At 46.7% G+C, this 16418-nt stretch overlaps 1 protein-coding gene across 1 annotated transcript in view; it reads left to right on the forward strand.

Moving 5' to 3' along the window:
- The first annotated feature begins 5845 nt into the window (after positions 1 to 5845).
- The window catches only part of mgll (monoglyceride lipase), a 98628-nt gene continuing 88055 nt past the window's right edge, over positions 5846 to 16418 (forward strand). Inside the window, exons 1-2 of the mRNA XM_086002108.1 lie at positions 5846 to 6098; positions 6300 to 6455. Of these exons, the coding sequence (XP_085858234.1) occupies positions 6331 to 6455 (125 nt within the window). The 5' untranslated portion in view covers positions 5846 to 6098; positions 6300 to 6330. The remainder of the gene's footprint in view (positions 6099 to 6299; positions 6456 to 16418) is intronic.

The following is a 16418-nucleotide window of genomic DNA, read 5'->3' on the forward strand; positions in this document are numbered from 1 at the left end:
CGGCGAAGAGACTCGAGGTGTTCGGCGCCTTCCCGGATGCTTCTCCTCCACTTTGTGCGGTCTTGGGCCAGGGATTCCCAGGTGTCGGTGGGGATGTTACACTTTTTCAAGGAGGCTTTGAAGGTGTCCTTGAAGCATTTCCTCTGCCCACCTGGGGCTCTCTTGCCGTGCCGGAGCTCCGAATAGAGCGCTTGTTTTGGGAGTCTCGTATCAGGCATGCGGACGATGTGACCCGTCCATCGGAGCTGATCGAGCATGGTCATAGCTTCGATGCTGGGGATGTTGGCCTGAGCGAGAACACTGACGTTGGTGCGACTATCCTGCCAATGGATAGTGTACCAGAAGAGTACACCAGTGTTGTCATCATCACCCCATAATCAAATTTTAATTTAAGTTGTTAAGTTTTCTTTAATGGTTTTTTTAGTTACAGTTTATTTGTTTTTTGTGTGCACCAAAAGAGTACACCAGTATTGTCCAACACGTTAGCCACTGGACACATGTGGCTAATTGGGAATCCAGATGTGGCTAATTGGGAATCCAGATGTGGAAATTGGGAATCCAGGTGTGGCTAATTGCAAATCCAGGTTTGGCTAATTGGTAATCCAGATATAGACAATTGGTAATCTAGATGTGGTTAATTGCACATCAGATTAGTAGATTTAAAACAATGAGTAATAGACACTGTCATTGGGCATGTGATCTCAATACTCCTATTCACACAGGGTATGCATGTGAAATGTAACTTTTCTGTTGGTAAAATGGTGAGCTGAGAAGCAGAGTTTGCGAGTGTTTTTTTTGATCATTGTGCGTGCTTTACTTCCTTGGTTACGGAATGGTGGTAGATGTTTGTTAAGTGAAATGCATTTACCTGTATTGGGTGTGAGGCTTTTTCTATTGAAATTAGTGCATGTGGCTAAAACAGTGTCACTCGTAGCCTCATCTGTAGCTAGTCAAAGGTTTCTATTGGACAGCGCTAGACTAGATAAAATATACTCCACCACCAAAGCCAGAGGCTGGTGGAAATCAGCTTTGCGATGTAGCCTTATGCAGAGAATAATGGGCAAGCGGTCTTCTAAAGAAAAGAAAGACATTTCATTTAGCACATGGGCTGTGTGATCTCCTGGGCTGCTTTCGATTGACTGAGGAGGTCGGAGAGGAATTTTCCAGTGTATTTTTGCCTTATTGGCCCTGGATTTTTCCTCTGTTCCCCCCCCCCCCCCCCCAGGAGTTTACATGGCTGTGGGAATTGGGAAGTGTCTAGTCATGATGCTCCAGCCATCATAGCATGGGGCAGGCTTGATGGTCTTTTCCTGCCCATCAATTTCGTATGTTCGTATGTTTATCCAGCGCCTTTAATGACCTCAAGACATCCCAAAGCGTTTTACAGCCAATGAAGTACTTTTGGAAAGGCAGTCACTGTTGTAATGTAGGAAACGTGGCAGCCAATTTGCGCACAGAAAGCTCCCAAAAACAGCAATGAGGTAATAGCCAGATAATGTGTTTTTGTTATATTGGCTGAGGTATAAATAGTGTCCAGGACACCAGGCAGAACTCCCCTGCTCTTCTTTGAAATAGTGCCATGGGATCTTTTATGGCCACCTGAGAGAGCAGACGGGGCTTCAGTTTAACATCTCACCTGAAAGACAGCTCCTCCGACAGTCAAGCGCACCCTCAGTTGTTGTTGTTGTTGGTGGTGGTGCTGTTGGAGTTGTTGTTGGAGTTGTTGTTGGTGTTGTTGGTGTTGTTCTTGGTGGCGTTGGTGTTGATGGTGTTGGTGTTGTTGGTGTTGATGGTGTTGGTTTTGATGGTGTTGGTGTTGGTGTTGCTGGTGTTGGTGTTGGTGTTGTTGGTGTTGGTGTTGTTAGTGTTGATGGTGCTGTTGGTGTTGGTGCTGTTGTTGGTGGTGCTGTTGTTGGTGGTGCTGTTGTTGTTGGTGGTGCTGTTGGTGGTATTGTTGCTGGTGTTGGTGGTGTTGATGGTGTTGGTGTTGATGGTGTTGGTGGTGGTGTTGATGGTGTTGGTGTTGGTGTTGTTGGTGCTGGTGTTGTTGGTGTCATTGGTGGTGTTAGTATTGGTGTTGGTGGTGTTGGTGTTGATGGTGTTGATGGTGAGGGTGTTGGTGTTGTTGCTGTTGGTGTTGGTGGTGTTGGTGTTGGTGGTGGTGTTGGTGCTGGTGTTGTTGGTGTTGGTGCTGTTGTTGGTGGTGCTGTTGGTGGTGTTGGTGCTGTTGTTGGTGTTGGTGCTGTTGGTGTTGGTGCTGTTGTTGTTGGTGGTGCTGTTGTTGGTGGTGTTGGTGTTGTTGGTGTTGGTGCTGTTAGTGTTGGTGTTGTTGTTGGTGTTGTTGGTGCACTTGGTGTTGGTGTTGGTGCTGTTGGTGTTGGTGCTGTTGTTGGTGGTGTTGGTGTTGGTGGTGTTGCTGGTGGTGGTGGTGTTGGTGTTGGTGGTGCTGTTGGTGTTGGTGTTGTTGGTGGTGCTGTTGTTGGTGGTGCTGTTGCTGGTGTTGTTGGTGGTGCTGTTGTTGGTGGCATTGGTGTTGGTGGTGTTTGTGTTGGTGTTGTTGGTGTTGTTGGTGTTGTTGGTAGTGGTGGTGTTTGTGTTTGTGTTGGTGTTGTTGGTGTTGTTGGTGGTGTTGCTGTTGGTGGTGTTGGTGGTGTTGGTGGTGTTGGTGTTGTTGGTGGTGGTGGTATTGGTGTTGGTGTTGGTGGTGTTGGTGGTGTTGTTTGTGGTGTTGGTGTTGTTGGTGGTGTTGGTGTTGATGGTGTTGGTGTTGATGGTGTTGGTGTTGTTGGTGTTGCTGGTGTTGGTGTTGTTGGCGTTGTTGGTGTTGGTGTTGTTGGTGTTGATGGTGTTGATGGTATTGGTGTTGCTGGTGTTGGTGTTGTTGGCGTTGCTGGTGTTGGTGTTGTTGGTGTTGGTGGTGCTGTTGGTGTTGGTGCTGTTGTTGGTGGTGCTGTTGTTGCTGTTGGTGGTGTTGTTGGTGTTGGTGTTTATGGTGTTGGTGTTGATGGTGTTGGTGGTGGTGGTGGTGTTGATGGTGTTGATGGTGTTTGTTGATGGTGTTGGTGTTGGTGTTGTTGGTGCTGGTGTTGTTGGTGTCGTTGGTGGTGTTGGTGTTGGTGTTGGTGTTGTTGGTGTTGATGGTGTTGATGTTGGTGTTGTTGCTGTTGGTGTTGGTGGTGTTGGTGTTGGTGGTGTTGGTGCTGGTGTTGTTGGTGGTGCTGTTGTTGGTGGTGTTGGTGCTGTTGGTGTTGGTGCTGTTGTTGTTGGTGTTGGTGTTGGTGCTGTTGGTGTTGTTGGTGTTGGTGCTGTTGTTGGTGTTGGTGTTGTTGTTGGTGCTGTTGTTGGTGTTGGTGTTGTTGGTGCACTTGGTGTTGGTTTTGGTGCTGTTGGTGCTGTTGTTGGTGTTGGTGTTGTTGGTGGTGTTGGTGTTGGTGGTGTTGGTGGTGGTGTTGCTGGTGGTGCTGTTGTTGGTGGTGTTGGTGTTGGTGGTGTTGCTGGTGGTGGTGGTGTTGTTGGTGTTGGTGGTGCTGTTGGTGTTGGTGTTGTTGGTGGTGCTGTTGTTGGTGGTGCTGTTGCTGGTGTTGTTGGTGGTGCTGTTGTTGGTGGCATTGGTGTTGGTGTTGGTGGTGTTTGTGTTGGTGTTGTTGGTGTTGTTGGTAGTGTTGGTGTTGGTGGTGTTTGTGTTTGTGTTGGTGTTGTTGGTGTTGGTGTTGGTGTTGGTGGTGTTGGTGGTGTTGGTGTTGGTGGTGGTGGTATTGGTGTTGGTGTTGGTGGTGTTGGTGGTGTTGTTTGTGGTGTTGGTGTTGTTGGTGTTGTTGGTGGTGTTGTTGTTGGTGGTGTTGGTGTTGATGGTGTTGCTGGTGTTGGTGTTGTTGGCGTTGTTGGTGTTGGTGTTGTTGGTGTTGATGGTGTTGATGGTATTGGTGTTGCTGGTGTTGGTGTTGCTGGTGTTGGTGTTGTTGGTGTTGGTGGTGCTGTTGGTGTTGGTGCTGTTGTTGGTGGTGCTGTTGTTGCTGTTGGTGGTGTTGTTGTTGGTGTTGGTGTTTATGGTGTTGGTGGTGGTGGTGGTGTTGATGGTGTTGATGGTGTTGGTGTTGGTGTTGGTGTTGTTGGTGCTGGTGTTGTTGGTGTTGTTGGTGTCGTTGGTGGTGTTGGTGTTGGTGTTGGTGTTGTTGGTGTTGATGGTGTTGATGGTGAGGGTGTTGGTGTTGTTGCTGTTGGTGTTGGTGGTGTTGGTGTTGGTGGTGTTGGTGCTGGTGTTGTTGGTGGTGCTGTTGTTGGTGGTGCTGTTGTTGGTGGTGTTGGTGCTGTTGGTGTTGGTGCTGTTGGTGTTGGTGCTGTTGCTGTTGGTGTTGGTGTTGTTGGTGTTGTTGGTGTTGGTGCTGTTGTTGGTGTTGGTGTTGTTGTTGTTGGTGCTGTTGTTGGTGTTGGTGTTGTTGGTGCACTTGATGTTGGTTTTGGTGCTGTTGGTGCTGTTGTTGGTGTTGGTGTTGTTGGTGGTGTTGGTGTTGGTGGTGTTGGTGGTGGTATTGCTGGTGGTGGTGGTGTTGTTGGTGTTGGTGTTGTTGGTGTTGGTGTTGTTGGTGGCGCTGTTGTTGGTGTTGGTGTTGTTGGTGGTGCTGTTGTTGGTGTTGTTGGTGGTGCTGTTGTTGGTGGTGCTGTTGTTGGTGGTGTTGGTGGTGTTTGTGTTGGTGGTGTTTGTGTTTGTGTTGGTGTTGGTGTTGTTGGTGTTGTTGATGGTGTTGGTGGTGGTGTTGGTGGTGTTGGTGCTGGTGGTGGTGGTGTTGGTGTTGTTGGTGTTGTTGGTGGTGTTGTTGTTGTTGGTGGTGGTGTTGGTGTTGTTGGTGTTGGTGGTGGTGTTGGTGGTATTGATGGTGTTGGTGGTGTTGGTGCTGGTGTTGATGGCATTGGTGTTGCTGGTGTTGGTGTTGATGGTGTTGGTGGTGTTGCTGCTGGTGTTGATGGTGTTGGTGTTGATGGTGTTGTTGGTGTTGGTGTTGGTGGTGTTGGTGCTGGTGTTGATGGTGTTGGTGTTGATGGTGGTGTTGGTGGTGCTGGTGTTGGTGGTGTTGTTGGTGGTGCTGTTGTTGGTGTTGATGGTGGTGTTGGTGTTGATGGTGTTGGTGGTGCTGGTGTTGGTGGTGTTGTTGGTGGTGCTGTTGTTGGTGTTGTTGGTGGTGCTGTTGTTGGTGTTGTTGTTGGTGCTGTTGTTGGTGGCATTGGTGTTGGTGTTGTTTGTGTTGTTGGTGTTTGTGTTGTTGGTGTTGGTGTTGATGGTGTTGATGTTGTTGGTGTTGTTGGTGGTGTTGATGGTGTTGGCGTTGATGGTGTTGGTGGTGTTGTTGGTGTTGGTGCTGGTATTGATGGTGTTGGTGGTGTTGGTGTTGATGGTGTTGGTGCTGGTGTTGATGGTGTTGGTGTTGTTGGTGTTGGTGTTGATGGTGTTGGTGTTGGTGTTGTTGGTGTTGGTGCTGGTGTTGATGGTGTTGGTTGTGTTGGTGGTGTTGCCCCACTCTCATGGCTGGAGCATCATGTCTGATCTTTCCCGATCGAAGCCAGCCCAGGAGATCACACTGACCATGTGATAAAATGCAATTCTTCACATGGATACTCTGTGTGAATGGGACTATTGAGAGCCCAGGCATGACTTATTTTATTTTTAATTTACGAATCAGAAATGCAATTAGCCACATCCGGAAACCCATTTAGCCACATGTGTCCAGTGGCTAACGCGTTGGCCAACACTGGTGTAGTGTTTAATAGTGACCATATTTATTCATGGTTAAGGGGACGAGAGCTGGCGTGCGTACAGAGAGCTGCCTCCCCCTCGCACCCTAGTCCGTCTCTCTTCAGAAACAAAATACCAAATTAGCAAAAGAGACGGCACCAGGACACCGCCAGAGGCAGTCGATCTGGTTTCTGCAATTTACAGAGAAGGGAGTGTGAAAATAAATCGGAGCAAGATTGCAAAAGGCTGCAATGTGAAGCGAGCGGGAATAAGCGACTTGGCACAAAAACAGAAGAATCCTGAAACCGAAATCAGAGTTCCCCGTGTGTTCTGTGATTGTTTCGCGGTCCATTACGTGTATTGATTTAAGGTTTGTGTCGTGTTCGATTTCCATTTCAAACGTCTCCTGTGGCGCGTCTGTTGCCCACATGGACTGAAAGATGTGTCACTGTGGCAAAGGGGGCATCTCCACCCAGAGTTGTTATTTTGGCTACCAAGTTTATTTTTCTTCAAACAAATACGTAACTTTTTGACTTATTATGCCTCTTTCTTCTAATAACATATCTGGTAGGCATTGCTGTTGCTGTTGCTACTGCCCGAAAATGTTGCAAGAAATAGAGGACCGTCTGACTCCACAAGGCTTGCCCTACAAGAACCTGCCGCACTTTGTCAATGCAGATGGGAATAACATATTCTGCAGATACTGGGAACCTGCAACACCGCCCAGGTTAGCTTTTTACCTTATTGTTAAATATATATATAATTATTACAGGAAATGGCTTTTTGGTTCTGGTTTAACTTAAAGGCACTCGGTTGTTGAGTGAGTTTTTCACATCATGTATTGTGCAGGTGCAATTGACCCGTGTCAATTTCCATATCCCCCAGTTTGAAAAGGGGAGGGAAGAGTTGGGGGAGCAAGTGTAGCAGGACTGAAATTGATCAGACTGGGGAGTAGCATTCTCGGCAATGTTGCAAGTTCCCACAGGAGACTGTGCGTGTGTGTTATCTCCTTGTTAATCCGTTTCATTATAACAGGTTATATATATACTGCCCAGCCATTCTGGATGTAATTTTTACTCCTTCTAACAGGTTATATACTGCCCCGCCATTCGCGGATGAGATTTTAAAATTATTATTTAATCAGGAATTTCCTAGACTAACTTGAAAGCATCGCTTGCGCGTGTTTTTGCAAAGTTATGAAATGATTTTGTTCCTTCGCCCTGTGTAAACTGAGACTGCCTGACAGGCAAATCCTGTTTATCCGATTAAGAATAGCTGGGATTGAACATAAATCTGTTTGTACCCGAAGCGGAACACGGTGGGATAATCAATAAGAAGGATGAACGATTCATGCCTGGCTCATTATACAGTCAGATATTTCACCGGCATTACATTACTTTGTACAAACGGTGTCAGTGCGAGGTATATGGTTGTATAATGATTCTTCCTCTTACTCAACTTTTCACCATTGTGGCTAATTTTAAAGTTCTTATCCCTGTTTTCAAATCCCTCCGTGGCCTCGCCCCATCCTATCTCTGTAACCTCCTCCAGCCCTGCAACCCTCCGAGATCTCTGTGCTCCTCCCATTCTGGCCTTTTGTGCATCCCTGATTTTAATCACTAAACCATTGGCGATGGTACCTTCAGCTGCCTGGGCCCTAAGCTCTGGAATTCCCTCCCTAAACCTCTCCACCTCTGTACATCTCTCTCCTTTAAGACGCTGGTTATAACCTACCTCTTTGGCCACGCTTTCGGTCATCTGTCCGAATATCTCTCTATGTGGCTTGGTTGGAATTTTGTTTGAAGTCACACAACACCAGGTTATAGTCCAACAGCTTTATTTGAAATCACAAGCTTTCAGAGCGCTGCTCCTTCGTCAGGTGAAGTGGAGAGATGCACAAAGACACAGCTTATATAGTCAGAGAATAATGTCAGATGTTTACAGGTAATCTTTCTTACTGCGATTTATCACACCTCGGCAGAGAGATAATCACAGCAAACAAAGGTGTGAATGGTGTCCAAACAGGTCAGTCAGGAAAACATTACATCAAAGAACAATGAGGTGGGGTCACAAGAGGTCAAATGTTGCAGATGCTGGGGTCTGTATGAAAAACAAAAAAAACCAGACAAAAAACATTTTCTTTTGCTGGAAATCACAGCAGGTCCGGCTGCATCTGTGTAGAGAGAACAAGCCAACAACGACTCGAGTCTGGATGACCCTACGTCAGGTGGGGTTACATGTAGCGTGACATGAACCCAAGATCCCGGTTGAGGCCGTCCTCATGGGTGCGGAATTTGGCTATCAGTTTCTGCTCGACGATTTTGCGTTGTCGTGTGTCTCGAAGGCCGCCTTGTTTGATAACACTCCTGTGAAGCACCTTGGGATGTTTTACTATGTTAAAGGCATGGTATCAATATAAGTTGTTGTTGTCCCAAAGCGGTTTACAGCCAATGAAGTACTTTTAAAACCTAGTCATTGTTGTAATGTAGGAAAAAGAGGTGTTCAAAATTATGAGGGGCTGTGATAGGGAGAAACTGTTTCCACTGACAGAAGGGTCAGTAAACCAGAGGACACAGATTTAAGATAATTGGCAAAAGAACCAGAGGAGAGATAAGGAGAATTATTTCATGAAGCAAGTTGTTGTGATCTGGAATGCGTTGCCTGAAAGGGTGGTGGAAGCAGATTCAATAATAACTTTCAAAAGTATTTTGAGGACAATGGGGAAGAGCGGGTTAGTGGGACTCATTCAATAGCTCTTCCAAGGAGCCAGCACAGGCACCTCGAGAAGGTGGCAGACAGCCACCTTCTTGAACCACGGCAGTCCGTGTGGTGAAAGTGCTGTTAGGGGGCGAGTTCCAGGTATATGACCCAGCGACGATGAAGGAATGACGATATATTTCCAAGTCTTGCATTTCTATAACGCCATTCATAACCTCAGCTTTAGAGACAATGAAGAACTTTTGAAGTGTAGCCACTGTTGTAATGTAGAGAACACAGCAGCCAACTTGCGCACAGCAAGCTCCCACAAACAGCAATGAGATAAATGACCAGATCATCTGTTTTAGTGACGTTGGCTGAGGGATACATTTTGGTGAACTTCCCTGCTCGTCTTTGAAATAGTACCATGGGATCTATTATGTCCACTTGAGACAGCAGACGGGGCCTCGGTTTATCATCTCATCAGAAAGACGGCACCTCCGACAGTGCAGCACTCCCTCAGTACTGCACTGGGAGCGTCAGCTAAAATTTGCGCTCTAGTCTCTGGAGTGGGACTTGAACCCTCAACCTTCTGACTCAGGGGTGAGAGTGCTGCCCACTGAGCTATGGTTGACACCCGCCAACTTCGGCTGTTGTTACGATGTCGGAGTAGGATTGTGGGTTTTTAGGGCCCAAGGCCTCGTTAGTGTCCATCAATGAGGCGTTTCAGGGAGATACAACTTTAAAGGATGGAATACGATGTCCCGTCCTTCACTGGAAAGAATGCAGTGAAGTGATCTAGAAGTTGCTGCGAGAGTGTTTCAGGCGGTTCAAGAATGCTATGTTGGGCCATAAAGTATGTGCGAGTGGGTAGGCCAATACTATGCTATGCCAAGCATTTCCTTAAGGGAACTAGATGGGGAGGAATGTTGAGTTTCAATGATCCAGAGGGAAAGCAAAGTTTCATATATCTTTAAAAAAATACTATTAAAAAAAAATCACCTCCTTGATGGTTCTGGGGTAATTTCCCGGGGATGATGCACTGGTGGATGAAGGCTTGGCCTCTGGCTGTGGATATTGGGAGATCGCAGGCAGTGCACCTGCGATATGCAGGCAAGGCTCCTCCACACATGTACGCCGAAGGCCCTACCCTCTCTGAGCTGCCTAGACCAAGAAGGTCTTCAGTTACCACACAGACTGCAGCGGTTCAAGAAGGCGGCTTCACCACCACCTTCCCGAGGGCAACTAGGGATGGGCAATAAATGCCGGCCTTGCCAGCGATGCCCACAACCCAGGAATGAATAAATTTTTTAAAAGTTTGATCATCAGTCTGTGCTAAGACTAAGGAAAGGAAAATAAAGAACTTGCATTTCTATAGCTCCTTTTATGACCTCAGGATGTCCCAAAGTGCTTTGCAGCCAATGAAGCCCTTTATAAAGTGTAATTGCTGTTCAATGTAGGGAAACGCGGTAGCTAATTTGCGCACAGTAAGTTCCCACAAGCAGCAATGAGATAAATGAACAGATCTTCTGTTTTAGTGATGTTGGTGGAGGAATAAAAGTTCGCCAGGATACAGGGGGAGAACTCCCATACTCTTCTTCGAAAAGTTCTATGGGACCTTTAACATCTACCCGAGAGGGCAGATGCGAGCCTTAAGAACATAAGAAATAGGAGCAGGAGTTGGTCACACGGCCCCTCGAGCCCGCTCCACCATTCAATAAGATCATGGCTGACCTTCGACCTCAACTCCACTCTCCTGCCCTATCCCCCTATCCCTTGATTCCCCTAGAGTCCAGGAATCTATCGACCTCAGCCTTGAACATACTCAATGACTGAGCATCCACAGCCCTTTGGGGGTAGAGAATTCCAAAGATTCACAATCCTCTGAGTGAAGAAATGTCTCCTCATCTCAGTCCTAAATGGCCGGCCCCTTATCCTAAGACTATGATCCCCTAGTTCTAGACTCTGCAGCCAGGGGAAATAGCCTCTCAGCATCTACCATTATAGCATGTACAGTTCCCACCACTAATACCATCCACGCTTATCACAGGGAGCCACCTGTATCAGTCAAATAGCACTAACCATTTCCATTACCATAGGAGTCAATTACAAAGGTTGCTGCTTTTAATGTATTTAACGCACCTTGCCTGATTTAAAAAAAAATGTAACGTGCAGAAAAATATCCCGATGGCTGGATGAGGTTCAATAAAATTGAGGATTAAACTGCACCTGTGTAGCACAGCTGAGGCTCCCAGCTGCGTCATTCAGCTCCAGTGCTCTGCCCAGCTTGCGAGCTCTGCACTCAACCGGAATTTCTGTCAGCTGAGAGTCTCAGCTGTTCTCCTGGTGTGCAAGAGCAGCTGAGTTTTGGTAACATCCCAGCCTTGTTTGCATGGTGGCTGAGCGAAGTGCTGGTGAGCTGGGTGGGACAGGACGGGGGACGGGTGAGGGGGTGAGGGGGTGGGTAGGCACATGTGTGACCAGAAGTGACCTACTGTAATTCAGTATCAGGGCAAGGAAATTACAAAAAGAACATGTATTTGTACGGCATCTAACATGGCCCAAGTAGAAATAAGCGAGGAGACGGAAGCCGAGCCAGGAAGGGTGGGTGAAAGAAAGAAAGACAGACAGACTTGCATTTCCATAGCGCCTTTCACGACCACTGGACGTCTCAAAGTGCTTTACAGCCAATGAAGTACTTTTTGAAGTGTAGTCACTGTTGTAATTTGGGAAATGAGGCAGCTAATTCGAGCACAGCAAGATCCCACAACCAGCGATGTGATAATGACCAGATAATCTGTTTTTTAGTGATGTGGATTGAGGGCTAAATATTGGTCAGACACCGGGGAGAACTCCCCCTGCTCTTCTTCAAAATAGTGCCATGGGATCTTTCACGTCCACCTGAGAGAGCAGACGGGGGCCTCGGTTTAACGTCTCCTCTGAAAGACGGCACTCTCAGACAGTGCGGCACTCCCTCAGCACTGCATTGGGAGAGCCAGCCTAGATTTTTGTGCTCGAGTCACTGGAGTGGGACTATGAACCCACAGCCTTCTGACTCAGAGGCGAGAGAGAGAGAGTGCTGCCTACTGAGCCACGGCCGACACTGTGAGATTATGAGAGGTGCCCAATACAAGAATGGCAAGGCCAAAGTCTGGCATGAACGCAATAGAATGGCCGCCTGCAAGTTATTTGGCGAAACATTCAGGCTAAAATGTTCAATTTGACCACAGACCAACATTTTAACTCTTAAGGAAGCTGCTGACTGTCAGCTGGTTTGTCAAGATTGAATGCAGGCATTGAAAGCCAAGCGATTTTGGTTGATAACTGTTTCCTGCTAAGCGCGACAATGCAAGAGCAACAAGCAAAGTCTGAAAAGTGGTTGGGCAACCAGCTCCAGAAATAGCTGCTTATTTTAATATAAAAAAATACTGACTGGAGTTACGCATATTGTCTTTCAAAATATGAACTATAGAAGACCAAGAAGCATTGTGCAACACTTCCTTATCATCTGTTTCAAGATGCATTTCCATTACATGCCTTCTAAGCTCCACGTCAGGGGAATTTTTTATAATCTTATACAGGGATGTTCCTCTTGTCATTTTGATTTAAGTTATATTGTATTATAGCTTTTATAATAAATGTTTATTTATACTGGCCCCTTTACCTGCTTGTACCGACTGTAAAAGTTTCACACCTGGTGCACGTCTACGACACTAAAAAGAGAAAGTAAACCAGTCCCTTCCTGCTGTTTTTTTCTGACCCCCTCCCCCGCCGTGGCAGGAGCCAGAAATTTAGAAATCAGCTACACATTCACAGAAACTGCCCTCAACATTTAGGTTCAATGATCCTCAGGATGTGCCTAGTAAGGCCAATTCCCCCACAGCGAGTATGTTTTGAGCAGTGGCCTTAAGGGGCAGGACAGGTTAAACACAGCTCCCTCTAAACATTATAATCGTGCGCCCCGCACGAACCGTAAGCAATGCCAGGGGAGGTCAGTTAGATTCCCGATAAACTTGCAGTAACTGTAACACAATAGGTATAATTTTCCAACTTCACCCTCACCTTCCGGGAACGTGTGCTGGAAATTCGGGCACGCACTGAATGTGATTTTCCGATCGTTTGAATTTCTGATGCGTGCTCCCGGTTTGGTAAGGGTTCCCGTCGGAAACACTAGTTCCTAAAACTACTAATCAATAATTACTGGCAGCACAAACACTTGACCCCAAACAGAATCAAACCACTTCTATAAAATCAGAACCGGCCTCAGTCACAAGAGCGACTTGTACTGAGAATTAATTAGGTGGGGTCAGGGATTAGGGGATGGGGTCAGGGATTACCGGTTGGAGTCAGAGATTACGGGGTGAGGTCAGAGATGATGAGGTGGGGGGTCAGAGTTTAAGGGTGGGGGTCAGAGATTACGGGGTGGGGTCAGAGATGATGAGGTGGGGTCAGAGTTTAAGGGTGGGGGTCAGAGATTACGGGGTGAGGTCAGAAATGATGAGGTGGGGGTCAGAGATTACGGGGTGGGTCAGAGATGATGAGGTGGGGTCAGAGATTAAGGGTGGGAGGTCAGAGATTAAGGGTGGGGGTCAGAGATTAAGGGTGGGGGTCAGAGATTACCGGGTGGGGTTAGAGATTACGAGGCAGGCTGAGAGATGGGGTCAGGTCAAATATGGCACTGATCTGAGTGATTTAATAGCCCTTTTTCACAAATTTCACTTTAATCACAGTCCCTAGTGTTGTCTTAAGGACTTTCTGTCCTCTGCACATGTGGCAGTGAAGTACAAACAATTAAACTGTTGATGTTTTGATGTTGTAAATAGAAACATATGTAGGGCAGAGCTGGTGACTAAACACATAGGAAAAATAGTCCGCACGCCACATTTGTGCCTCTGTCTCTTGACTTTCATTATGTCTCCTTTTGTCTCTTTTCTGCAACAATGGCTTTTCTCTCTTTGTTTCTGTCTCTGATATGTCCCTGTCTCTTTGTTTCTATCTCTCTGGTGTTTTTTTCTCCTTTTCTTCCCCTCTATCCTTGTTTCTCTAAAACCATTGACGTAAGAAAACTACTAGCCACTTGGTCTAAGCATTAAACAAAGCTTTAATCAACTGTTTTACAACATGGAGGTCTAGTTGTGTCCTTCACTAGTTCCTGTTAAGAATGTCCTGCGCAAGCTGGGCCCGTGCCCGAGTATTTATACTCTCCATGGACAGCGCCACCTGTAGGCCGCTCAGTATTATTTCATAAGTCTTTCTTTCATGAATGACTGATTCATGTCAACCATCATGGCATTTCTGTCTCTGACTATTTTTGTCTCTCGTGTTCCTGTCTCTGATTCTTGCTGTCTCTTGTGTTTCCCTAATGTCCGTGTGTGGCTTTTTCTCATGCTCTTTGCCTCTCTCTCTCTCTGTCTCCTGCTTTTCTCTGTTTATCGTGTTTCTCTGTCTCTTTCTTTCTGTTTCCAAGTCTCCCTCTGTCTCTGACTCTTTCTGTCTCTCTGTTTCTGTCTCTCATTTTTCCCCAAGGCGTGTGATTGTTTCTCTCTCTCATGATCTGCCTCTTTCTCTGTGTCTCCTGTTTTACTCTGTCTATTGTGTGTTTCTGTCTCTGATTCTCTCATGTCTGTCTCTCCGATTTCTTTCTGTCTCTTTCTCGCTGTCCCTCTATGTATTTCTTTGTCCCTTTCTCTTTAGCCCTGTGTTTCTGTCTCTTTCTCTCTGCTTCTCTGTCTGTTTCTCTCTGTTTCTCTCTCTCTTTCTCTGTCTCTGTCCCTCTGTCTGTTTCTCTGTCCCTTTATCTCTGTCCCTCCCTCTGTTTCTCTAGCCCTTTCTCTCTGTTCCTCTGTCTGTTTCTCCTGCTTTTTTTTCTTCCTCTGCCCTTTCCCTCCTTCCCCAGATCTCTCGTTCTTCTGCCTTAAAATAGTGGGGTTGCAATTTGGGATCTGCTGAGGTTCCCACTCCCTGCCTTGGGCTAAATACCAAGAATCAGGGTGACTGAGAATTTCTGCAGCATTTATAGTGATCCTATTATCAATTTTCACTGAAAAAAAATCTTCCTAATTCGCGCCACACTGTCTCATCTCTCATCATCTTCAAAACCTCCTCGAAATGTAACTGTTGAGCCGCACCCTCAGTCACCTTCCCGAACTCTACTCCCATCTCCTGCTGGGTGTCCAGCTGCCCTGCCCACACACTGCAAACCACCTTGGGTCATTTTACTACATGAACAGTGCTACTATCAGGACAGGTTGCTGCTCATGTATATCTCTTACCAACAGAGAAACATTGTGAAACACCCGCTCTTTAGTAAGCGCCTTGCAGCAAGGTGTATTTTGGATAGTTTCTAAGAAAGCCTTGTAACACACCTCTACATAATGGCCCAGAAATTGGTGTCGGGGGCTTCCCGCGGGTGCAAGCCCCCGACCTACACTTAACATAGCGCGCCGACAGTTGAAGCCTGGCCCTGCGTGGATTTCCTCTCTGTGGCCCGGTTCAGCTCCCGGCGCGCTGTGCTTGCATGATCCAGCGGCGTAGTTAGTTCGATGAGCCGGCTGGGATCACGTGAGCACTGGGCAACCAATCGAAGGTTGCAAAAGTTCATTCATGAGTTTGATAGTAAGAACTGTCAAACTCATGAAAACTCCAGGCACCCAAAACAGTACTTAAACTTCAAATAAAAGTTTAAAAAAATCCCACTAATTAAATGAACTATTAATAACTGTAAAAAACTAATTTAAACAATTATTCAAATTTTTGAAAAAAATAATTTTTTTAAAAATCGGGTCTAAAAATACACTTACCTTACTGTAAAGTCTTTAAAAATAATAAACCTATGGAAAAAAAATTCTAACTTTAATTAATAGGCCACTTACCTTTTAAAACTAAGTACTTACGTCTGCTTTTTTCTCGTGTAAAAACTGGAGGCCTTATTGCACGGGCAACCCTGTAAAAAAAAAGGAATTTCAGCGTGCACGCGCAGACTCCTGCGCACACGTGTTCCACCTCTGAACCCCTTGGTTCAGAGGAAAGGAAATGCGGTTTTCCGCGCATGCGCTATGCATGCAGAAAACCGGCACTTCCATCGGGCCCACGCGTGAGTACACGGTGCTTACTCACGTGTTGGGACCCGAATTACTGGGCCGAGGTGCGGCAGAGGCTTGAGCACAAAATCCAGGCTGACACTCCCAGTGCAGTACTGAGGGAGTGCTGCACTGTCGGAGGTGCCGTTTTTCCAATGAGACAGTAAACCGAGACCCCGTCTGCTCACTCAGGTGGACGTAAAGATCGCATAGCACTATTTCGAAGAAGAGCTGGGGAGTTCTCCCTGATATCTATCCCTCACCTAATATCACTAAGCGATTATCACATTGCTGTTTGTGGGATCTTGCTGTGCGCAAATTGGCTTGCCGCGTTTCCTACATTACAACAGTGACTACACTTCAAAAGTACTTCATTGGCTGTGAAGAGCTTTGGGACGTCTTGAGGTTGTGAAAGGCGCTATAGAAATGCAAATCTTTCTACATTGTACGTTACTGCAGAGCACTCAGCATTAGATTGTACTCATTTGTTTAGTTATCTGCAATAAACAACACCCTTAACAGCCTGGATGGCAGCCAAATCCAGCAGCTCGATTGTTTCTGTTCCCTCCTTTTCTCTACCAAGTTTGGTCCACTTCCCTTCCTTCCCCCCTCCCTTTCTCCGCTGAAACCATTAACCCCTTGCTGAGATGTGGCTCCCGCGGGCTCCTTACCCTCCGGTACTTTGCCCGAGTGACCTTTCCAGATGTTTTGAGACGAGACTGCTTGACCCGTGGGTTATGTCCTTGCCCAAAGCGCACACAGAATAATAAAAACAGACAATGCTGGAAACACTCAGCAGGTCAGGGCAGCGTCTGTGGAGAGAGAAACAGAGTTAACGTTTCAGGTCGATGAGCTTTCGTCAGATGCTATAATGTCATCTGTGTCAGCCGTGGCTGAGTGGGGGAGCTCTCACT

The sequence above is a fragment of the Somniosus microcephalus genome, chromosome 11 (genome assembly GCF_052327205.1).
Source record: "Somniosus microcephalus isolate GS21.2 chromosome 11, FLI_Smic_1.0, whole genome shotgun sequence".
Classification (NCBI taxonomy): domain Eukaryota; kingdom Metazoa; phylum Chordata; class Chondrichthyes; order Squaliformes; family Somniosidae; genus Somniosus; species Somniosus microcephalus.